This window comes from Primulina eburnea, chromosome 2, assembly GCF_022965805.1.
Source record: "Primulina eburnea isolate SZY01 chromosome 2, ASM2296580v1, whole genome shotgun sequence".
NCBI classification, from domain to species: domain Eukaryota; kingdom Viridiplantae; phylum Streptophyta; class Magnoliopsida; order Lamiales; family Gesneriaceae; genus Primulina; species Primulina eburnea.
This window is the reverse complement of record NC_133102.1, coordinates 1,241,078-1,265,740: the sequence shown is the minus strand read 5'-3', so window position 1 is coordinate 1,265,740 and position 24,663 is coordinate 1,241,078. Positions and strand designations below refer to the sequence as shown.

General features: G+C 36.1%; 5 protein-coding genes and 1 long non-coding RNA gene across 15 annotated transcripts; 4 read left to right on the top strand and 2 right to left on the bottom strand.

The window, feature by feature from the left end:
• The first annotated feature begins 84 nt into the window (after positions 1-84).
• On the top strand, positions 85-4,298 carry LOC140817074 (myosin-binding protein 7). Its single transcript, XM_073176646.1, is given in 5 exon segments — positions 85-646; positions 745-1,368; positions 1,370-2,362; positions 3,438-3,484; positions 3,906-4,298. Coding segments are annotated over 4 exon segments (1,545 nt in total). The 5' UTR covers positions 85-646; positions 745-966; the 3' UTR covers positions 4,009-4,298.
• A 2,388-nt stretch (positions 4,299-6,686) lies between these two features.
• LOC140817065 (arginine-specific demethylase JMJ22) lies at positions 6,687-9,234 on the top strand. The gene is made up of 2 exons (XM_073176635.1): positions 6,687-8,164; positions 8,795-9,234. The coding sequence occupies exons 1-2, from the start codon at positions 6,834-6,836 to the stop codon at positions 9,033-9,035; spliced, it is 1,572 nt and encodes a 523-aa protein (XP_073032736.1). The 5' UTR covers positions 6,687-6,833; the 3' UTR covers positions 9,036-9,234.
• Positions 9,235-10,225: 991 nt separating this feature from the next.
• LOC140817035 (calcium-dependent protein kinase 20-like) lies at positions 10,226-14,186 on the top strand. 2 transcript variants are annotated; one of them, XM_073176606.1, is made up of 8 exons: positions 10,226-10,561; positions 10,649-11,791; positions 12,102-12,245; positions 12,356-12,508; positions 12,888-13,003; positions 13,184-13,351; positions 13,524-13,748; positions 13,822-14,186. In XM_073176606.1, exons 2-8 carry the CDS (start codon positions 10,870-10,872, stop codon positions 13,900-13,902), a joined length of 1,809 nt encoding a protein of 602 aa, XP_073032707.1. In that variant the 5' UTR covers positions 10,226-10,561; positions 10,649-10,869; the 3' UTR covers positions 13,903-14,186. The 2 variants fall into 2 exon arrangements, with proteins under 2 accessions (XP_073032707.1, XP_073032699.1); XM_073176598.1 differs by having other exon boundaries at positions 10,226-11,791.
• On the bottom strand, positions 12,888-13,623 carry LOC140817058 (uncharacterized). Its single transcript, XR_012114713.1, has 2 exons — positions 13,501-13,623; positions 12,888-13,040 (listed from the first exon to the last, which is right to left on the bottom strand). It is a non-coding gene; the product is annotated as an uncharacterized lncRNA (long non-coding RNA).
• A 2,226-nt stretch (positions 14,187-16,412) lies between the features above and the next one.
• On the top strand, positions 16,413-20,833 carry LOC140817047 (sucrose-phosphatase 2-like). Its single transcript, XM_073176617.1, has 9 exons — positions 16,413-16,584; positions 17,799-17,882; positions 17,949-18,248; positions 18,360-18,461; positions 18,627-18,821; positions 18,902-19,192; positions 20,005-20,191; positions 20,352-20,398; positions 20,484-20,833. Exons 1-9 carry the CDS (start codon positions 16,429-16,431, stop codon positions 20,574-20,576), a joined length of 1,455 nt encoding a protein of 484 aa, XP_073032718.1. The 5' UTR covers positions 16,413-16,428; the 3' UTR covers positions 20,577-20,833.
• Positions 20,834-21,367: 534 nt separating this feature from the next.
• On the bottom strand, positions 21,368-24,237 carry LOC140816989 (uncharacterized). Of its 9 annotated transcripts, none has more exons than XR_012114707.1 (9): positions 23,938-24,222; positions 23,090-23,653; positions 22,937-22,989; positions 22,769-22,861; positions 22,609-22,684; positions 22,440-22,511; positions 22,244-22,351; positions 21,515-21,996; positions 21,368-21,468 (listed from the first exon to the last, which is right to left on the bottom strand). XR_012114707.1 is itself a non-coding variant. In XM_073176572.1 (9 exons), exons 3-9 carry the CDS (start codon positions 23,633-23,635, stop codon positions 21,670-21,672), a joined length of 1,275 nt encoding a protein of 424 aa, XP_073032673.1. In that variant the 5' UTR covers positions 23,636-23,653; positions 23,954-23,994; positions 24,094-24,230; the 3' UTR covers positions 21,486-21,669. The 9 variants fall into 9 exon arrangements, 8 of the variants coding, with proteins under 8 accessions (XP_073032673.1, XP_073032644.1, XP_073032658.1 ...); XM_073176572.1 differs by lacking the exon at positions 21,368-21,468 and having other exon boundaries at positions 21,486-21,996; positions 23,954-23,994; positions 24,094-24,230; XM_073176543.1 differs by lacking the exon at positions 21,368-21,468 and having other exon boundaries at positions 21,486-21,996; positions 23,938-23,994; positions 24,094-24,229.
• Positions 24,238-24,663: the final 426 nt, after the last annotated feature.

Genomic DNA, 24,663 nt, shown 5'->3' with positions numbered 1-24,663 from the left:
AATCGAATATATCTTTTTTCTTGTTAGAGGTGGATACGTACAAATACAATTGGGTTGATATATAAATCTCACTAGATTGCGAGGATAAAATTCATCTCTGATTGACATCAGGAAATATGGGTCTCATATTATCAATGTTTTATTTTATTTATAAATATAGAACGGATAAAATTTTATTTCTAAAGAGAGAAGTTAATTTGGGTGGCCATTTTTCAATTGAAAATTCCCAGTCAAAGGAGTGCTGCCCATTGGTAAATGTCCATATCATTACCCCTTGTTCTCCACTACCATTCAAACACCTCTCCGAAATAACCAACCATACAGAATATACGTAACTAATTTCTCTCTCCCTACAAACAGAAGCCAAAGATTTTCACGAAACACGAAGCAAATCCGATCAACAGCTTCAACGAGCTAGAGAATAATCTAGGGTTTCGAATTCCGTATCCAGCTCCACCTCACCTCCGCAATATACTATTCCCCTCGTTTTTTTTTCAACTTCAATTTCCAGGAAGATTGTTGTCCATTTCAGATCAGGATTCCCGGGAAAATTCCTGCACGATTTTTGCAGCAACTGTTTCCGTTTCTGAGCTGCAAGATAAAGAGAAGATGCATGCACGCGTGCATTTGACATGTATCGGTATTGGTATTGGAATTGTATTCGATCATACGTTTTCATGAGGGAAAAAATCCTGAGGTTTCGAAGTTATGCCATTTCATGATCTTTTGTTTTTATTTTTGTAGGGATTAACATTTTGATCTGAAATTTTGATTGCAAATTGAGGTTGTCAGTAAGAAGGGGGAATTTTCATACATAACGGGAATGAAACTTATGGGTATATGCAGAGGAAGGTGTTAGAGCTTTATATCAAGCCGTGAGGAAAATTTCTGTAGTTTTATGTGAAATTTTTTTTCATTGTTGAATTTGAATCACCGGGTTTGAGGTTTGCTGGATGTTTTTGGCATATGGAGTCTAAGAGCTCGCCCCCTTCAGCCAGCCTGGTCAAATGTTGCGACTGCGATTGTAGCTGTTCGGTGATGAACAGGTCTCTTTCAGGGACCTATCTCCGGTCTGTGAAGCGCAAGTACGATGATTTCGAGGAAGAAACTGAGTTCAAGATCCCAGGGTTTGTTATACCGCAAAATGCACGTGTGGAGATAGGAAATGAATGTGCGGCACTGCGTGAAACAGTCAGCAGTCAGCAGGTTACCATTCAGGACCTAATTTCAGAGTTGGAGGAGGAGAGGAATGCTTCATCTTCAGCTGCCAATGAGGCCATGTCTATGATTCTGAGGTTGCAGCGGGAAAAGGCAGAGATTCAGATGGAGGCAAGACAATTTAAAAGGTATGCGGAGGAGAAAATAGGCCCATGATCAGCAGGAGACATTGGCACTGGAGGAATTGTTGTATAAGAGGGAGCAAACCATCCAGTCACTTACTTGTGAGGTTCAGGCTTATAGACACAGGATGATGAGTTATGGTCTCACAGAAGCTGAGGCTGATGGAGAGAAGGGTATGAGCAGAAATAATAGCATGATTGAGAACCTAGAAGGGCAACTTGAGATTCCTCCTTATGAGATTTATCCTCCTCTGAAGTGCTATTCGCAGGCTTATGTGGATGGCAATGATGAAGCTGGTGACATTGAGAAATATGCCTTTGGAGAAACTCCACGTTCTCGAGATCAATTAAAGGACTTGGAGTATCGAATCAATCAATTGGAGAAAAGTCCTAGGACCATTCAACCTGATGGGGACTATAGTAGCGCAAAAAATGTGTTTGAAAAGGTAATAGTTGGTCAATCTCCTAGGCGACCTAGGCATCTCAGAAAATTCTCAACTGACAGCTCAAATTCACTTTTTGTGATGAGTAAAGAAGCATACCCTGATTTTACCACTGACTCTCCAAATTATGTTGGTAGTTTCAAAAAGACGGAATTTTCTCGCATCGATGAAACTTCTAATTTAAAGAAAGTGGGTAATGCATCAGAAATTGGGGATGACATGAGTGACAGGGTTTACACAATTGATTCTGTTCATCAGGAGGCTTCATTGAATGGCGTCATGGGCCTAAAGACTTCAGTTGCACTTGGTGATGACTTTATGATGACTCCAAGGGAGTCACCCAGCTATTCTCGCCTTAGAGATATAGAGATTCAGAAGCTGTATGCGAGGCTTCATGCTCTTGAGGCTGATAGAGAATCAATGAGGCAGGCCATTATTTCCATGGGCACCGATAAAGCACAGATGGTGTTGTTGAAAGAGATAGCTCAGAACTTGTGTAAAGAAATGTTGCCAGGAAAAAGCATGCCAGCCAGGAAACCATCAGTGGTTGAGAGTTTCTCCTTCATATCAATATTTAAGGTGAGCGTGATGAATTGAATACTATTTATTTTTTCTTTGATCAAAATCGAGTTTAAATCATACTGATTTTCCTCAAGCATGTTTCTTTCATTGACTTTGTCCCTGAATTTATTCTTGTTTGATTTGCAGCTGTCTTTAATTGGGTGATGTGATTGTAATGCCCTTTCACCAATCACCATAATTCAAAACCTTTCAAGCCAGCACATTGATCATATTTCTAATGTTCAGGGCTAGAACATTCCCAATGGACTGTTAATGAAATATGAATATGTAGGAAGAAATTGGTACTTACTAGTGTGCATCAAATAATTCTAGAAATCACTGGTAGCGTGTTCATATCGTTTAGGACTGTTACCTTCACTATGGTCCCATTAATAAAATATGGTAATGTGGGTCATATTTGGTACTTACTAGTGCAGTAGCGCTGGTCTACCTTGAGTTCGTGATAATTGATTTCAGAGTCAATGATAGAGTTGGTGGTGAAGACAATAGTCCACGAATCTAAGTTTCTTCCAAGTAACATTATGTTTTCCACTTCAGAGTGTAAAAATTCCAATTTGTTGTGTGGCCACTGATTATAATATTAAATCCGTCATTTGGTATAGGATTCTGTATGCGTTATTATGTGGTTGAAATCACCATCGTGAGAAGGCTGCTATTTGTTCGTATTCTCCATTCTTCAAGTCTGCTCCATGAGTTTTCTCTCTCTGGATTGACTATATTTCTCTTATCTCTCGAGTTATTAAATTTCTCATCTCTCGCTATGTGATTCCAACAGATGTGTTTTCACCATGGAGTCTGTTGAGATGTTCACTGTGCATATTGCATCTGTTTTGGCTATTAAACTATAGAAGTTACCTGTTCGGTCTCATAGTCATGGCTATGTTAAAAAATTTTTCTTAAGCAATTTCAATTCTTTGAATCTTCAATTGATTTTTCCTGGGATTGTGCACGAGAAAAGAAAATTGTAGTGTTGTATAAATTTCAGCATGATTATTGCTGCATGTAAGCATCAATCGAAGAACATTTTTGTATCTCAGACAGCTGACTATTATTTCTCCTGTTTCTTGTTCAGTGGGTAACATCTTTTGTTTTCTGGAGAAGAAAAACACACAAATGCAGGTGAGTACATGCATACAAACTTCCAAACAACTGAATTCTAATTTGTATGCTCTTGTTAATTGATACTTGATTGCTATAAGAATATACTTACCAAGCATTGTGTGTCTACTTGATTACATCTTTCCCATTGCCATATTAAATTTGACATTTTTGGTTGAATATTTTGATATATCAAATTCATGTTGTCAAAAATAATATTTAACTAGCGGGGCTAGGAAACAAAAAGGATGAAAAAGACAGCTCGCACAATGCAATTGCCGTGGTACGATTGTATAATGTGTTGTGCGCACAAATAGGGTATCCCTGGTTTTCTGTGTGCATTGAATTGTTTTTTCTGCTTGATTAAGCTTCTTAGAGACTGAATATTAACAGCATTCTTGAGAAATTGTAGCACTTGCTAAATATTATATTGTTGGTTCAGGCACATGTTTGGATTATCAGCCAATAATGCAGGCTTGCTTGTGCTTTTAGAGCGAGGACCTCGTGGGAGGCAGTGGAAACCTGTATCACGTATACGCTTGTGAAATGGAAACTTCATCGACAATATCAGCACAAGACTGATTCAAATACCTCGACTTTTTTTCTGTGATTACTATTTTCTCTGGCTTCTTCATTGTCACGGAATTTGATTCGATTAATTTGTTCATATTGTTCATCCACTTCTAAGTATCCTTGTAGGAATTGATTAGCTCATTTGGCTTTGTTGTTTTCAGCTAGTTTCGAGTTCCATTGTGAATCACTTCAATGTCTACATGCTACAAATATGTATTTTCATTCTTTCTTTCTTTTTTCTTTTTACTTATGTAACTTGCATCGAGCTGAATGTAAAGAAAATATTTTACGTATACTGTTAAAAAAAAAACTGATGAATTGTCGTTTTTATTAATTCATAATATATTGGATCACAATAAAGTTGTATCAACTAATAATTACAAAAATATATGATATTATTATGTTTATTATTCTCAAGTTATAACTCAAAATTTTGTTAGCTCGCTATTGTATCAACTGACCATCTTTTTTAAAAAATAAAATATTGATCACAATAGAAAGTTGTATCAACTAATAAGAATATAACAAAACACATTTGTAAAAAGAAATATCAGTTGATAGTTCATAAAAAAAAAACTCTCAAATGATAATATATAAAACTCAATGAGATCATGATCGTTGTTACACAATATACATGATGATATTGATTCACAAAATATACAATATATTTTTTTCTTCAGTTGATGGCGTTGCAACCTCACATTTATAAATTTATTCAATAGTATATGCAGTTCATCAAATCACTATTCATAAAAAATATTGACAAATGATAAATCATGCTTATTTTATTTAAGACAAAAAAACTTGTGTGAGACGGTCTCACGGGTCGTATTTTGTGAGACATATCTCTTATTTGGGTAATCCGTGAAAAAATATTACTTTTTATTGTGAATATCGACAGGGTTGACACGTCTCACAGATAAAGATTCGTGAGACCGTCTCACAAGAGTTTACTCTTTATTACATTCATAACAGATATATTATTTAAATCAATATAATGTCAATATTCTTTAATAAATCTTAAAGTATTGGGTATCATGTGAGACCGTCTCATGGATACCAATCCGTGAGACGGGTCAACCCTACTCATATTCACAATAAAAAGTAATACCTCTTAGCATTAAAAATAATACTTTTTCATAGATGATCCAAATAAGAGACTTGTCTCACAAATACGACCCATGAGACCGTCTCACATAAGTTTTTGTCATCTTAAAGTATTTACGTCTTCTTTAGAAATATTGACAACTTTATATCTTACATGGAATTTCTTTAATAAATCATAATGAATTTCTATATTTATAAATCCTCAAAATTTTTTCAACCAAAAAGAAATTAAATTAATATTTTCAAGAATATTAACAAATCTTACACATGTGAACAAATATTTCTTTATAAATATTGATATAATTGACATTAGATTTATTTATTTTGATAATATTTATAGATCTTGAATATCATATCAGGTCTCAATAATAAATCTTTTTTAGAGTTTCAATATCTTATATTGTATCTTTATTATTATGCTCTTTAGATTTTCATTATATTAATAGCGAGTCTTATGTGAGACCGTCTCACAGATTAAGTATGCTCTTTAGATTTTCTTTATATTAATAGTGAGTCTTATGTGAGACCGTCTCACATATCTTAATCTGTGAGACGGGTCAACTCTATCGATATTCACAATAAAAAGAAATACTCTTTACATAAAAAGTAATACTTTTTCATGGATGACCCAAATAAGAGATCCGTCTCACAAATACGACCCGTGACAGTCTCACACAAATTTTTGCCCTATATTAAATATTATATAAGATCGTAATCATGAATTTTTCTCAATATAAAATCATGTTATACTACTTTAGAGTCATAAACATTATTAACACGAAAATTCTCGCGTGATCATCTCACGAGTTAATTTCCGTGAGACGGATCTCCAACATGACCCAACTCATGAAAAAACATTACTTTTTATAGCAAAAATAATATTTTTCATGGTAATTATGTATCAGATTGACCTATTCACATATATAGATCCATAAAAATGTCTTACAAAAAACCAACTTGTTATTAAATCATGATACTTCATGAGCATCATGTATAAATAATCATATTGTGCTACTTCTAGAGTACCATCAAATCTCTCATAAGTATTGACAACATATTGTATTTTTTCAGGAACATCAATATAATGAGATTTATCTTCATTATCAATTTACAACATCGTGTTGATATCGTGTTATGAAACATATATAACAGAGATAAATTGAAAGAATTCATACGAGTACATACTCAGCTCAATTTTCAATGAACTCAATTACTAATTAAGCGGAAAAATTACCAACTACAATACAAAAAGTTTGGTGTAATGTGTGTAAATAAATTTTCAATAAAAAATATTTTAACCCCAAAAAATGTTTCCTAAACTAAAAAATTGACATATTTTGTATCCACTAAACAAAATTCGATTAAAAACATGCATCAACTTACTGATGCATGCTTGAATTGCGGAAACATGAAATTAGGGATTTAGGTTTTATAAGTTAGGACTGAAAACTTCGGGCTTTAGCCGTCGATTTAACGGCAGGAGCAACTCGGGTGCATTTTTGAAAGATTATGGATTATTTCGGTCCATCCAAAACATCAAGAATGAACCGGAAAAGTCATAAAACATTGGGACTTTTGCGGTGTAGCGATCGTACCCGCATTCGACGGGGTTTCCCTTAGGAAAATTCCTTGCCAAAACTTCCTCCGGCGGCGCGAATCTCACTCCGTTCGCCATTGCCAATGTTAAAAAATGCTTAGACAGAGGAATCTGTTGCTCAAGAAGAAATCGAAGAAAAGAAAACTATCCCGCGAATCTTCTTCTTCCAAGCAATATATCAGCACCCAAAAACAGAAACTTGCTTCCAAAAATCGATACTCGGTGTCACCAACAGTAACCCAGATAGAATCCGAAGATGAAGAACATGAAAAGGTAGAAGGAGGAGAGGAGGGTAAATTTGACTTGAAAAACTCAGCACCATCGCACTCACATGGTGTCCAACCATTGGGTAATCTTTACTTCAGCGCTTCATCCGTTAATTCGAGAAACACCGGTCTTGGAAATCTTCGAACCCTCACGGATGAGCTTATTCTTGAAGTCCTTGGACTTTTGAGCGGGACTCAATTAGGGGTTTTATCAACTGTGAGCAAATCTTTCTATATTTTCTGCAACCATGAGCCCCTATGGAGGAGTCTTGTGTTGGAAAGTTGTAAAGGTGGGTTCGTGTATAAGGGTTCTTGGAGAAACACCTGGCTTGGCGAATTCAAGTGTTCGTATAACATGGTCAGTTCTGGAATTAAGGTTAGAGATTTTTATTCTGATTACCTGTTTCAAAGTTGGCTCTGTGCTAATCTTGAGATGAAGTCTGAGTGGCTTGAAAGGGATAATATAGTAAGGAGGAAGGAAATTTCTGTTGAGGAATTTGTGTCGACCTTTGAGGAGCCGAATAAGCCGGTGTTATTGGAGGGTTGCTTGGATAACTGGCCTGCATTGAAGAAATGGGATAGAGAATATTTGCTCAAAGTGTGTGATGATGTAAAATTCTCAGCTGGGCCGGTGGAGATGAAGCTCGATGACTACTTCAGGTACTCAGATCAGTTGAGGGAAGAAAGGCCATTGTACCTTTTTGATCCAAAGTTTGCTGAAAAAGTTCCTCAATTGGGTATGGATTATGATACTCCAGCTTACTTTAATGAGGACTTGTTCAGTGTTTTGGGTGATGTGAGACCAGATTATAGATGGATTATTATAGGACCAGCGGGATCTGGATCATCATTCCACATCGACCCTAATTCGACGTCTGCTTGGAATGCAGTGATCAAAGGTTCCAAAAAATGGGTATTGTTCCCACCTGATGTGGTGCCACCAGGGGTTCATCCAAGCCCAGACGGTGCAGAGGTGGCATGCCCTGTTTCTATAATTGAGTGGTTTATGAACTTCTACGCTGATACCAAAAGCTGGAAAAAGAAACCCATCGAGTGTGTCTGCAAGGCAGGAGAAGTAGTCTTTGTGCCAAATGGGTGGTGGCATTTGGTCATTAACCTTGAAGATTCTATTGCAATAACTCAAAATTTTGTTAGCAGGTTTGTCGCTTTTATTTCTGTTCTTTTATAATTACGTTCTGATTTTCATTTTCCTAACGTGGATCCATCTCATGATTAACAATCGGTCTCCTAGTATTTTTGGGGAACTAAGTTAATAGTAGGTTTTAAATTTTAATCACTAGTAACGTGCGCAGATATGGCCGAGAAATAGCAAATTACCAACTTTCTTGGCTTCTTCTAATATGTAGAATAAAGAGTGAAGACCATTCTCTGATTTAGGTTCCGAGTTTTATGTATCAGGTGGAAATGGATAATTAGCATGTGTGTGTGTGTGTGTGTCAGCAGTATATAGAGATTTTAGAACCTTTAAGAAGTCAATGAAAAGCTCACTCTCCATGTTTGTCTCTGGACAGTAACACTTAATATTCCTTGAACAAGTGGATATAAATTTAATGTTTCCTTTTTTTTCTTTAGCTGGAACTGTATTCAGGTTCTCGGTGCTATTGATGGCTAATGATAGTCGAGAGGTGCCTGAGGATGATAATCTAGCGATGATATAATGATATGGGAAAACTTGAAAATTTATGTGGGTTATCTTATAATTTACATGTACGATGCATGGTTTTGCAGAAGAATTGGAGGTCTGTGATATTTTTTATCCTCTTGCAGGAGGAATATATTGAATGTTTTGGATTTTCTAAAGAGGCCTAATGCATGTACTCTAGTGTCCGGCACAAGAGATAGAGTGAATTTGCACGAAAAGTTTAAGAAAGCTATCGAGTCATGGCTGCCCGGAACCTTGGATCAATTGAGAATGAAAGCAGACGAGAAAAACAATCAGGAGAAAAAACTCTCTTTCTGGGAGTCGGCAACCGATTCCAAGGCAGGTGCCTTCAAGTTTTCCTTTTAAAAACTCATCTAAGGCAGCCTCCAGGACAAGGTCAAGGGTGATACTTCTTAATTTGATTTTAGTTTCATATTTTTTGCAACCGTAGAAGAATTGAGGAACAATTTTGATTTTTAAGTTTTGTTTCACATTACCAAATAATAGTTTTTACAAAAGAGTCGACATTATTGATTTAAGCAAACTGATCTCTTTCCTTCTGTTCGCTGCATGGATTTTTTATTTGATCAAGAGTATATTGTGTTGACACTTCTCTGTATTTCTGCTCGATGCCGTGAAGTTTCCATTAGTTTAAACGTTCTACCATGGATAAATTTTGCAGAAACTCCACTATTTTCAGCAGCTAGAATGTGTTTATCAGAGTGTTGATTTCGTAGGAACCCGGAAAGTTTTTGCATGAACTAAATATGCCACTTTTCATGATCATTTCACACTACATATCAAGATATAACAACTTAAAATCGGGTTGAGAATTCAACGTTTATGGGCAAAATTAACCCAAAAACTAATCGAAACAAATTGGGTTCAAGTAAATAGCTTTGAATATATGATATGTTACTCACAAAGTCATTAAAACTAATTAAAAAAAATCCTTGAAAAATTCTTCGACTGTTAAACACAAAATATTTAAATAAAACTATTAACGATAGTTTTTGGTAAAATAACAAACGGTTCTCCGCCAAACCCAAGAATAAAAAAAAACCTAACAGAAATAACAGAAATAAACAAAAGGAGAAGGTGGAAACATTTTTTGATAAATACGTGAGACTAAAATTAACATTCACTTGAGATCGGGCTTTGTCCAAGTGGTTTCACCCTCTTTTCCACTGTAAACGGCTGGAGTTCGAGCTCTCCCCACCCTATAGTTTAGGAAATAAAAAAAAAAAATTTAACATTCACCCATTCAATTCGACATGTCAGGGTAACTATCTTATGCTAGTTTCTCGTTAAACGATAATTCGGTAATTACCTTTATAAACACCAATTTCCACATTTGTCCGAATAATCTTAGTTTCCAAAATATTATTAAGTAATGTTTCTTTCATACGTAAAACGTGATTACCAAATATATTGTTTTCCAACAGAATTATGATTTGATTGAAAAATAAATTTTTTATTACAAATTTAGTATATAATAATTTCCTTGTTTGTATTATTTTTTGAATAATGGAATGAGAAAAATGGAAGCTTGCCACCATACATGCATTTATTTACGTGGAATAATATTTCCTGTCCAACTTCATCTTCATTTTTCGAGAATCCAAAACCAATCAAACGAATCGATCCATTGATGTTTCCGGCCGAGTTGACTCAACAACTCACTTTTCACATTCCCCATTTTCCTCACTTCTTCCTCCATTCATTTTTCTGTTGATCTTTTTTTTTTTTTTTGGTTTTGATCCATGATTCCTTAGGCTTATAATAAAATATACGCGTTCATTTGCGTCCCCAGATTCTTATTATCATTAATGATTGAATTTTGTTGTTCGTAATTCATTATCGCGCAGGCTTTAAAGTTGCATTCGTTTACGGTACTGCAAATTATTGGGTTTCTTGTTCAAGATTAATATCGTGTTGTATTGCTTCAGAAATATTTTGTTTTTCTTGCTTCAATTTAGGTTCCATTCATCAAAAAGATTGAGATTTTCCGGGTAGTTTCTCTGTTACATAGTCAAGATCGTCTTTCGGGGTTGAATTGTTTGAGGGCTTTTAGATTAAGGTTGTCTTGATCTGATATTGATGGTTGAAACCTATGTGGATACAATGCTGTGAACGAGATCAACGAGGGCATGTTTGGATTCAAGAGGGTTAGGTATTATTTGAGGCTATCCAGCATTTGATGGGGAACACATGTGTAGGTCCAAACTTGGGCAAAAATGGCTTCTTACAATCCGTGACAGCTGCGGTGTGGAAAACTCGGCAGCCGGAGACCCTTCCGCCTCCCAATCAAGAACAGGAAGCCAGCAGTACTAAACACAAGAATGGCGATCAAAACAGTGTCAGCTCAGTTAGTCCAGATATCAAAATCTCTGATTCCGATCAGGCTTGTGTACAAAGCGTCCCGCCAACACCAATTAAAATTGCGGCCGAGGAAGCCAACTTCGTGGATCCCCAAAATCTGGTGAAGTCAGAGGTGAAGGGAGGTGATCATAGTAGTACATATACTGACAATACCAGTAACAATCCCAAAGATGAGACAAAACATAATAAGCCTAGTCATATCAAGAGAGTTTCGAGTGTAGGACTGCAAATTGAATCAGTTTTACAACGAAAAACAGAAAATCTAAAAGAGATATATAGTTTAGGGAAGAAGTTAGGACAAGGGCAATTTGGAACAACATATCTATGCGTGGAGAAGGGAACCAACAAAGAGTTTGCCTGCAAATCTATTCCAAAGAGGAAGTTAACTACGGAGGAGGATGTGGAGGATGTTAGGAGAGAGATTCAAATAATGCATCACTTGGCTGGACATCCTAATGTAATATCTATTGTAGGAGCTTATGAGGATGCCATGGCTGTTCATGTTGTTATGGAGCTTTGTGCGGGAGGAGAACTATTTGACAGGATCATACAAAGGGGCCATTATACAGAAAGAAAGGCCGCAGAGCTTGCTAGGATAATAGTTGGTGTTGTAGAAGCGTGTCATTCCTTGGGGGTTATGCATAGAGACCTGAAACCTGAGAATTTTCTTTTCGTTAATGAGCAAGAGGAGTCACCTCTTAAGACCATTGACTTTGGGCTTTCAATGTTCTTCAAACCTGGTACTCATGCATGGGACTTTGATCTAGTTTTGTTTTGTGTATTTAGATATATGTCTTAGAGTTTCAGGTAATTCTGGAATAGACCTCACAGAAATGGCCATTATTATGATTGTGTGAATTAAATGAGGATGGAATGTTGTATAATCTTATCATTAACCTTTGTTATTAATTTTACGTGATCTTGAATGATTTAGTGCAGAAATGCATGAATTTTCGAGATTAGCTAGACTCCCTCTCTCTGTAGACCTATATTTTGTATTCTAGTCTTGTTTTCTCAGTCCTGATTAGGTTTGAAATTATGATTTTTCAGGTGAAACATTTTCTGATGTGGTTGGAAGCCCATACTATGTAGCCCCTGAGGTTTTAAGGAAGCACTATGGCCCAGAATGTGATGTCTGGAGCGCAGGAGTTATTATTTACATTTTGTTGTGTGGAGTTCCACCTTTTTGGGATGGTAAGCAATTTTTCTCCATATTTCTTGTTTTCTCTCTTCATACGTATCTTATTATGCTTGAATCTAGCAGTTATCTGATTCCTTGCTTGAAATCTTGTGTTTTGAATCAGAATCGGAACAAGGAATATTCGAGCAGGTTCTTAAAGGGGAACTTGACTTTGTATCGGAACCTTGGCCTTGTATATCTGAAAGTGCAAAAGATCTAGTCAGAAAAATGCTTGTGCGAGATCCCAAGAAGAGGCTCACAGCCCATCAAGTTCTTTGTGAGTATACAGCATGTACATTTATGAATAGCTTTATAATATAACACCTCCTATTTACTACTGCTGTCCTCTTGAGAAAATGCAGTTTCGTAGAAGGCCCGAAGAATTAATTAAGAGTTGACCTAGATATGCATAAGAAATTGTTGATGGTGTTGACAAGGCTCATCATTCTGAAGGAAATGCATGCAATAGAATAGAAACTTTCATGAGTTGCAATCGAGCATTTATTTAAAAGAATTTATTGTACTAACTACTTCCTCATACATCTGCATATTTGGAGGAAGATTTGATAGAGCATGTGAGCTGTAGTCTTTTGACTGCTTAAGGGTGAATGGATTCAAATTGTGAATGAATTTATAAACACAATACATTTGTGCAGGCCATCCATGGTTACAAGTTAATAGTGAAACTCCAGATAAGCCTCTTGATTCAGCTGTTCTCTCTCGTCTGAAGCAATTTTCTGCCATGAATAAACTCAAGAAGATAGCCATCAGGGTATTTTATTACAGTTTTTTGTTGTTTTACAGCCCACCTGTGGCAAAAAAAAAATGAACGCGTTGAATTCACCAGACTTCATTCACTGAAAATCTGCCAGTGTTTTTCGTCCTAAAAGAGAGCAAAAAGTATGGTAGATGCATTTTTCTACTTTTTACAAATCGATTATCTCATCACTAGGTTATAGCTGAAAGTCTCTCAGAGGAGGAGATTGCTGGGCTGAAGGAAATGTTTAAAATGATAGATGTGGATAACAGTGGACAGATCACTCTCGAAGAACTGAAAAATGGTTTGGAAAGAGTTGGTGCCGATCTGAAAGAGACTGAAATAGTTAGCCTGATGCAAGCTGTAAGTACAGATTATTATCTTTGAGAGAAATTTCATTCTTTAATCGTTAATCCTAACAATGAATCTTTGAAGTATGACTAATCCCCAGATGACTTCCTGAATAAGGGATCTGACATCAAGAAAATTTCTACCAGTCAACATCCTAACACCTTTTATTTCCTTGATAATTCAGGCTGATATTGACAATAGTGGAACCATAGACTATGGAGAATTTGTGGCAGCAATGCTGAATTTAAACAAAGTTCAGAGAGAAGATCACTTGTTTGCGGCTTTTTCGTATTTTGACAAAGATGGTAGTGGTTATATCACACGGGATGAGCTCCAACTGGCTTGTGAGCAATTTGGACTAGGAGATGTTCACCTAGAAGAAATAATACGCGAAGTTGATCAGGATAATGTATATTATTTTCTCTAATATGAACTCACATTTGGAAGAAAAGATTGTCTTACCAGTTTCACACATTTTTCAGGATGGTCGGATTGACTACAGTGAATTTGTGGCCATGATGCAAGACACTGGTTTTGGGAAGAAGGGACTCAAAACAGTTTAAAGATGGGGCTAAAGGGCACTTGTAAGTCAAATAATCCTTGAAACAGTCATGTTCGTTACTTGTGTAAATTTTGCTTTTGATATGAAAGGAAAATTTGATGCATTTTGTTGTAAAGATCAGGTTGGAATTTAGATCAGGAACATGAGCATTGCCCTGTCCTTTTAGTTCGAACTTTTTTTTTGTTCTTTCCATAGGTGGTTTTTTTTGTCATGAAATTGTTGATCTGCAATTCCATTTAATTTTCTTAATTTATATGATCTGAGCCATGTAACTGATTATGACAATCACCGACTCCTTTCTGGTTGTTAGACAGTATAATATACTATTAAGTCTAACCTCTAGTAGGAAGTGGGAATTAAAAAACTTATAAGATAATGTAATTTTTGGATCAAAACTTTCATTAGTAGGGAAAATAATTAAAATCCTCTCTTTTTCCCGGAGATGAGTTGTACCTGTTATGTGCTTGTTGTGTCAGTTTACCCCCATTCAACGTGTTTTCAGTTGCTCTTCACAGCTTTTATTAAAGGGGGTAATTGGCTAAACAACCTCGGTAACTCTTTTTTTAAGAAAATGATCTCCTCAAGTGTATTTGAATTATATTTGAGGAGGTCATTTTTCTAAAAAAATAGTTGACCGAGGTTAAAAAATAAAATACCCCATTTTAAAGCTGATCTAGAAGGTTGCTCTACGGTATGATTGACTGATATTATTCAATCCTGTGCTTCGTTTACTCTCATTTCAGATTATCGAAATTTGTTATTGGCCACAAAACGGTAAATATAACTTGACATTTTGACTTTCTCCAAATCTAACAGCCATTAAGAAATGATAAAGAGAGTTTATATTGTAATCATAGACAAGATGGACAGGTCATATAAACAGCCCTCATCGACACGCCACACCCGATGCCCACCTGTTGAACCTTCTCATGCAAGTATCCTTAACCAACCAAGTAATCGAAGAAGTTGTAAAAATGTGAAGAATGTGGTTTCCTTCTGGAATCAAGAATGGTTGGAATGCTAAAAAAATATACTTCCATAAGAATCTTCTAAAATTTTCCAATCAGCCTACAAATCGGGTATCAGGAAGGCGAGATAAATAACAAAGAAGTAACTCCCCATTCAGAGCTCTGAAATCAACATTTTACCTTAAGTGCAAAATGGTGAAAATCAGTATTTGGCGGCTTTAACTCCCATGTGTATAGACAAAAACGATGGAGCTTTAATATATAATCTTTGAAAACTTGCTTCTTCTTCAGGCAAATTTTCCATTTTTAAGAGCTTGCGTACTAAAATAAATTCACAGTAACATGAATATGTGTAAAGTAATCGAACAAAAGAGCAAGCACATCAAGAAATGGCGAACCGAGTTCATGGGAACTAACCAAATTTATCCCATCTAGTGCCATTCGAGATTATGGTCCTTGCAAAGAATCGCCTCCCATCTGAAAGATTCACCCCCACCTGCAAGAAAGGGGAACGAGATATCATCACACTAACAGATCTTAAAACGCAAAACACAGTAACAAGTGACTCGGGAGCTGTTACACTCACAGCTTTTCCATTTTCGACCATAATATTTGTTGCATTTGCTTTGTCTGGTATCCCCTGATTAACCAAGCCTTTTGCTAACGACTTAGCGATTTCTCCAACTGGATAGTTGGTTTCCACTGGACTGAAAGTAACTTATTTTGTAAGATGATTTGGGTTCAGATTTAAATTGTATAATAGATATAACACCAGGGATTATCTCACGTGGTTCATAATCTCCCTCACCATATTCTTACTGCAGTCCGTTTCATGCACTGTACATAGACAATGTGTCCTGAGGCAAATTTCAATCTTTGTTCGACAGCTTGCTTAATGAACTTCTTTCGATCTTTACAAAGCTTAACAGCCTCTTCGTCATCCAGCTTCGATAGCGAACATCCCATTTTTCTGCAGCTTATTATTTCTTGCTTGAGACTCCATTTAACTAGCTTCTTCAGATTTGAATCAAAATTGTCTTCGCCAGATACATAAAGAATTCTACTATCTATTCAGGAGGAAATAAGGTATGTCTATGCCTAACACTGAAATCCAGGAAGGCTCAATGTAATATAAAAACGCAATTCAACAACACCATAATATTTCAGGCATACGATTATCTCAAAAATCTTCATCTTTAACAGATAAACTTGTATAAAGAACAAATTTCATGAAAATTCATGTGATTTCTAATAGGAACATATGATAACTGATATATATTATTTCCAAATACACAAAAACTCTTGTGATGATATGATATTATGAATTAATTTTGTGAGACGACTCTTTTGTTTGGGTCACATATAAAAAATATTATTTTTTATTGTAAATATGATCAATGTGACTTGTCTCATGGATAAAAATCCTCGACTTACTAATATTGTATAGAATCTTCTAATAATTTTAATAAAATATTAATAGCAATATAAATTAATTCTCGTTGGCTCCTATTTTGCATTACCCACCCGTTCATGATTGGGTTAACCCAATCATACCCGAAATGCAAAAGATGGCGAATAAATATAATACATTTTTATTGAAAATTAATATATTTGTGGTGCACCATCCTCTGACAACGAACATTCCAATTTCGTCACCTTTCTTCCTCGTTCGCTGTTCTTCCACCCCCGTCACGGCAGCCGCGGCTATTTCTCAGGTACATAGGAACACCCTTTTCCTCTGTCTACGAATGTTGATGTATATTTTTATTTGTTGAACGACGGTGGGTGTGGTCTGGGGCTGTGTGCGGGCACGTGGGATCGATTCGTTAGATCTCTGTAGCGAGATATTCTGCCCATTTCCTTTAAGAAATGGAATCTCGTGTTATGGATTTTGATTTATGAACCGATTATAAGTTTTGAATGTGATTATCTTAAGGTTTGTACGTGTGATATTCTTTTTCCCTTTGTGTGTGGATTGTGTTTTTTTTATTTGCTAAAAGTTCAAATCTTATCTTTGCCAATATCTTGTTTACAAGAAAGGTGTGGTTTTTTTCTTTTCATTTATAATGATATACAATTTGCTCTCTCTTGGTGAATAAATTTGTAGTATGTCAAATTTTTATGGATTTTGGACGAAGTAGTTTGGAATTAGCTTTTGAATCTTAGTACTACTCCATTTATTCTACTGTATCGTGTAACAGGGGAAAATTTTGATTTGGTGGTAGAGGTGTACGTTTTACTTGGTCTGAAATTGATCTTCCTAGACCCTAGTCTTAGTATTTTGCCCCAAATAGTTTCACGTTTTTGAAATATAGCTTGATCTCTTTGCAAACTGACATTGCATCAGGTGAGAGCATGCTAAATAGATGAACATGATATAGTGGTGAAGGTGGAATTTTTTTTTACCTTTTTATGTTTTCCATCAGTTATCTGAGTGTTATGTGTGATGGATCAGTGCCGTTGGATCAATTGATATGTTCTGATTGTGAATTACATTGCAGTTTTTCTGATCACCATATTAGCATTTTGTACTATCGAATCTTCTACAATAACGTTGATACTCTTATTTTCTATGACTAAACGTTTTGTAATCTTCATTTTTATGTTTGCTTCATTAGTTATTAGTTATAATTATATTATTGAATCATGTGATCTGTATGTGACGATGGTGTTATTTTTGGAGTCTTTCTATTTTTGTAAATTGTTTACATTTAGAGTAGATTGTAAAAGATAAGTCCTAAATTTAGTATAAACTTCTCAAGTAAGTTTCTCTCTCTCATTTCAGTGTCATAAAATGTATAGAATGTCTATGCCTTGTATGCCTTTTAACTATATTATTGTTGAGAAGGAGGAACTGTTTTTTAAAAATGAGTGGTGGTAAAAATTATTATTTTTTTACTTTATCCCATTGTTACCTATTTATTTGTAGATTGAACCTTACCTTAGGACAAGCATGGACAGGCTTTCTGGTGCTGCACGCCTCATGATTGTCTCGGATCTTGACCATACCATGGTAAGTTTTTACTTTTGTTATCCAGTTTGTGTGGATGGAACTAATATGAGAGACTGTATACTTTAGGTTGACCATCATGATCCCGAGAATCTGTCTCTTCTTAGATTCAATGCCTTGTGGGAATCCAAGTATCGTGAAAATTCCTTGTTGGTGTTTTCAACTGGAAGGTCACCCACACTATACAAGGAGCTAAGGAAAGAGAAGCCAATGCTAACTCCTGATATCACAATATTGTCTGTTGGAACTGAAATAACATATGGAAACTCTATGGTACCAGATGAAGGCTGGGTTGAATTCTTAAATCATAAATGGGACAGAAACATAGTATCTGAAGAGACAAAAAAATTTTCTGAACTTAAACTCCAGGTATTGTTATAGATACATCATAGAGATTTATATGAATCAAATATTACCATATTGTTAGTAGAGTTTTCATGGGAATATATGGTCTATCTTAAATATTTTGTGGCCATGCAGTCGGAAACAGAGCAACGGTTACACAAAGTAAGCTTTTATGTTCAGAAAGACAAGGCTCAGGAGATTATGAAGGCTCTTTCAACGCGCTTGAAAGAACGTGGGGTATGGTTATTATTTCCCATTATGTGTTGCCATGTCAACTTCAACTAAGTTATATTTATGCAAAATCTTGTTATTGTATGCCACTGGAAATGAAATAGAAGTGATCTATATTCAGCGTTCTTCTTTTTGGCTTAGTCCCTCACCTCGCAGCTCTTTGATTTCCAGTTGGATGTCAAAATAATTTACAGTGGGGGAATAGACCTGGACATACTGCCACAAGGTGCTGGCAAAGGGCAGGCACTTGCTTATTTGCTTAAAAAATTCAAGGCTGAGGGAAAAATGCCTGACAATACACTTGCTTGTGGCGACTCCGGAAATGATGCTGAACTCTTTAGCATTCCAGACGTACATGGTGTCATGGTCAGTGTTTCACAAAATATTTGCTACAATTTGCTTACCCATGATGGAATCCCAAGATGATGGCAATTAGTTTTTTACAGGTGAGTAATGCCCAGGAAGAATTATTGCAGTGGCATGCTGCCAATGCAAAGGGTAATACTAAAATTATACATGCAACGGAGAGATGTGCGGCTGGTATTATACAAGCTATTGGTCATTTTAACCTTGGTCCAAGCACATCTCCGAGAGATGTTACAGATCTGTCCGACTCTAAGATGGAGAACGTTGATCCTGCTTATGAAGTTGTGAAGTTTTACATATTTTATGAGAGATGGAGACGTGCTGAAGTTCAAAGTTCGGAGCTGTATTTAGCAAATCTGAAAGCTGTTTGTGTATGTTCGTTTCTCTATGTAACTTTTTATCTTTATGCACACATTGCTTGCATGCTTTGGGTTGCTGTTAATCTGGTCTTTGTGTGTGTGTGAAAATCAAACGTTTCCAGATTCTCTGCTGCATGAAGTCTGGGAGCGTGATATTTTTATTTATTTTGTAGGTTCTTTTGCTATTCACTCTGGTGTGAGCTTTTTATTCATTATCATTTAAATGTTGACAACTGCTATACGTTCGAGACCTGAACTGGCTTTGGGTTTTATTCTTTGTCAGAATAAATGAGCCCAGGATAGATTAGCATATCAAAGACATTTGTTATCTTTGTTAAGTGAACCTGATGTTGTTGGTTTGTTTCTAAAGGAAAAAAGGGGGATTTAAATGTTAAAGTGGGCAAGTCACAGCACGTTTTCATTTTTTCTATAATCCAAGACATGCCAATTTTTCGCAGATGGTTGTTTGCAAGTTTCAGTTTGAAAAACTGTGCTGTCAAGTGTTTGGCCCAAATATATATTATCAACTGGAAGGATGCACTCTCTGTACCCAGATCTATGGTTTTATATTTTCCGTGGTTTATTTGAATTTGAACTTAAACTTTGAAGCAGCCGACTAGAACAAAATTGAGAAAAAACTCCATTAATGTGTTTATAATCAGCTTCACCTCCTAAATATGATCGTGCCATTCTTTCTTTGTTTTTTCCTATATTGACAGTTTGTATTGCTGTCCTACTAGGGAAAAAACGGTGTTGGAATTTATTTCTTTAAATTTCCTGGTGACATATAGCTATTGATCTTCACTATTTACTTTCTTTGGCAGTCACCATCCGGGATTTTTATTCACCCATCTGGCATCGAGCAATCTCTTCATGACTGTGTAAACTTGCTTAAAACGTGTTCCGGTGACAAACAAGGGGCAAAGTTCCGGGTTTGGGTGGATCAGGTTTTACCCTTACAGATTGGTTCAGACTCATGGCTAGTGAAATTCAAGAAATGGGAGCAACTTGGTAGGTCCCGATTTCCCTGCTTGCTGGCATTTTACTCGAGCATCCTTTGAAAATGAAGCTTTTTTATTTATTTTTAAATCACACTAAAGTTTAGTAGTAGAAACAGATACCATGACGAATGCCTTTTTTGATTTGGTATATAAGCTGTTGTATTGTGCAGGCGAAGAGCGAAAATGCTGTCTCACCACTGTTTTGTTAAGTTCTAAGGTACTAGATTCTGAATTACATTTTGTGCTGACTCGGATCCATTTCGTTGCGCTAATCCTTTTGCATATGATGGGTTTACCCACAGGATATGAGGGTGGCAGGACTTACTTGGATGCATGTCCACCAGACCTGGTTTGATGGGGAAGGGCAAAACGGTCATCCAGACTGGCTATTCTAGGCTGCATTTTAGGATTAGTGCCATTACTACTTTCTCCAGGTATTAATAATTCACGTATGCCATTCAACCTCAGAAACATGATGGCTTCTGTTTTTACGTGTACTGTTAATAATTTACATATGCCAGTCAATTCTCTTCACATTCATGTGAGAGCTTAGAAAAATGCCAATAAATTATATAACGATTTCAGTGTACTAAATTTGTTCAAAAATAACCAGCAATTATATAAAAAAATAGTGGGAGAAAACTCACAAGTCCCGTCATTTTTAGCCGCTTTTGTAATGGTTTTGATACCGTGTTTGTTTACGGTTTGATAGGGCTTGGAATATTATAGTAGAAAGACCGATAAATTCAATCAAAGATGTGTGATGGTTTTGAACATCGATACTTCCCATAAATTTTGCATGCATGCAGGTATTGATATGAAAACTGAATATACATGGCCGCCGAGAATTTTATTAAAAATATGTATGTTGGCGTGAGAACAAATACAAATACAAACTGATAAATACAAAAATGCGATTGCATGCATAAAGTAATTGATATTAGGAATTAATTGAGGGGCTAGATGTTTAGATTACATCCTTTGAAAATGTAAAGAACAAAAACATATTTTTATTATGTTAGCGTAAAGAACTTGTACAAAATTCAAATTTAGGGGCAAAGGCCGCCCGTGGTCGCTCCAGCAGTCACCCACGACGTAATTCTCTCCGCATACGACCATGGAGAGAATTACCGATCATCATGCGCAAGGGAATCATATAGATGCCATCAAAATAGACTGAAAAATAGGCTCACAGCCACGCCATACAGATTATAAATATACCCCTTAAACTTGTATAAATACATGACAAATGATGGTATGGTATGGAACACAGATATATATATATATCTGTGTGTGTGTGTGTGTGTGTGTGTGTGTGCTATATATATATAACTCAAACTTTAACATTACATAAAAATTGTAGCTCTATGATACAAAGCGATGAAAAACAACGTTCGAAGAATTTGAATCTTTTACCCTTCAATCCATCAATCGATGACTTCAGCAGGTGTCCCTTTTGAATTTTTTTGAGCAAGAGTTGAGCCATGTTCATCGGTAGACTTCACCCCCTTCCTGTATTGGCTCCTCGAGCGATTCTACAATGCAATGAGGCCGATTTTGTGTTTCTTCCAAGTCTTCTGTCTCAGCAAGTTTCACCTTTCTTGGAGTCGAGGATTCACGAGATTGTGACTTGGCTATAGAGTTCTTGATGGATTTCTTCAAAATAGCGTTACCCTTTTCACTGTTTCTTAAGGGAATCTTTTGTGATTTGGCATCACCTCTATGCAAACCACCATTGTCGTGGGTGTTGCTAGAGATGGAGGCAATTCCCTTGTTCCTTCCTAGCTTGGGCGATATCGGACGAGTAGTCGGCAACTGATGATCATCACATGGAAAAACTAATCATTATTTTTGTATTGCCATTATAGCCAAAGAACATTTGATGTCCTTCGTATGATGCACACACTGCATGATGATTCATCATAGTACTGAAGTTTGAGCTACTTCTTTGAAATCCAACATCAGTTTTTTCATTTACTTGAATAACTATCAAATGTGTGAAAATAATTTTACGCAAGAATCAGTGGAAAATGATGTACTCGAGGTAGCTATTAGTTATTACCTTCTTGAGCTCAACTTTTGCAGGGGGTTCTTTGTAGAAACTTGGCATAGGTGTAGCTTTAAACGTCAAACTCTTTCTCAGTTGCTTTATTTCTGCCTCTTGATTTTCCTATTATCGAACCCCAGAAAATAAAAGGACTAGCAGTTCAATGAAAACAAAAGTACACCGAAAATTAGAAGCTATCTTTATCGAGAACCTTTGATCGTGCTTGCAAGTTACTTTTCTCCACTTCCTTGGCATGTATCTTCTCTTCTATCTTTGATAAGAACTGATGAGCAAGATTAAAATACCCATATTTACATCATGCCTCCATGCACAAACAATTCGATTTCTAAGCAATTTACGATGACTTTTAAATTATCCACCTCTTTTCGTTTTTCAGCTCGCTCCTCCAACCTAAAGATGGGGATGTTGTTCTTCTGTGACCGAGGAGTGGCATTTCTATTTAGAGTACGAAATTCATCAACATATCATTCATTAAACTAGAAGAAACGTGAAAAAAATGGCTCGATCGACGAGCATTACGAAGAAGTGGTGGACTGAGCATCATCCTCCTTCGCGGGCAATGAAACATTGTTGCCACTTTCTGCACTTTTCTCGATCAATCTGCAACCATTACTGATTTCAATACTCAAAATGAGTGAATACATACACTTTAGAAAAATCGAATTGAGCATAACACAATATCCTTACACTTCAGGTGCTAAGTTGGGTGCGGTACCATTAGCGGATGCATGTTTCACAGACTGGATGTAATATAAAAGTTTCAGAAAACCATTAAGAAATGATATTCAAAGAATCAAGAATTAATGAGATAGGAAATTTGAAGGAGAAAGGTTGTTTTACTATAGATTGACGAAGGCTTGAACTAGATGGTAAAGTTGTTCTTCTGCCAGCTGCCTTAGGAGACGACACCTTCTCGGATGAGTTCAAACTTGAACCAGAACTTGAGTCCACTTTTGAATATTTGGACTCAACCTTTGGACCGTTTTTATGATTCTGCCTTGCACGTGTTTTAACCGGGTGCAACTCGATGCTTCGTTTCATAACATCAGAATGGCGGCCCCTAGCTGGGAATGACAGGCTTTTACTCAAACCTGGTTTCGTGTTTCGTCCGAACACAGCTGTTCCTTTTGAGTTCGATAGATTCTTGGCCAATTTATTGGTGTTGAGGACATTATTTTTTGAACCTTTGATCGTATTTGGTGATTTGGTATCCAACATTTCGACTTCTGCCGCAGATATTATGCAACCATGTTGTTTCTCTTTGGTCACCTGATCATTTGGTTCACTGCTACTAGTAATCTCGTTGTTTAGATCAACAGTTGAGTCTTCTCCATGAAAGATAACTTCTTTTTCATCTTCATTATGAAACACAGATTCGGTCTCCATTTCCAATAAATTGTGGCCCTAAACCAAGTAGGCAAAGACGTTAGGAAACTGCAGACCAAATTCCTCATTTTTTCCCCAACTCAGAAAATAGTCGTGAAATATGCAAATATGATAGATTGAACAAAAACCCAGAAATCAACTGCAAGTTTTAGAGATCCAAATGCAGAAACTATTCAAAATCTGTAAATTTAACACTTGTTTTCCAGTTTCCATCGTACTTCCACAAAACCACACCAAACAAACAGATTAAATGATCGAGAAACCCGAAACCGTAAACCATGAATTCAAACTAGAAAACTTACAAAAGATCAGACAGACCACCGTAAGAGATCCTCAGAACATTGGGTGCACAACTGCAGCTGTAAATGATCAAACTCACGATTGGATCCTAACAGCAAAGAATCCACCTGTACAGAAATCAAGAAACGGAGCATTTAGACAACTCACTGTAGCATTACCTAAGGCTTAAGGCTGTGGATTGAGGGAGGATCAACGCTCACAACAAATGATTTGTAACGAAGTTGAATGTTGCTTTCAATAAAGGCTGAAATCATACGTGGTCCCTTCCACAAGGTGACTAGTTCCTTTCTTCCATTCCATGGAGAATTTCCAGTGTTTTTTCTTTTAATAAATAATAAATGGATTGCCTGGTTCTTGGGCACCGTAAATTACTAAATTGCCCATGCCCTAACTACCAGTAACTGCTACTCCAACTTCCAAGGGAAAAGAAAGTATACTATGTATGGAATGCAACCAACAAGCTTATATTTAAAAATGAGAAATCTAATGTTGTTGTAGTAAATAAGAAGACTCAGATTCACGTTTTCAGGAGTATTTCAACTTCGACTGAAGTGTTTCGTGTATTGACATAAATTTATTGATTTCGTGTTGTATTTATGTGTTTCAAACTTCTTTATCTTTTGGAGATGCTCAGTATATTTGTATTTTAAAAAAATAAAACATAAATATATTATTTGGTTGTTAATGATCATTGACAAATAAAAATTTGAATAAAGCAAACAAAAAAC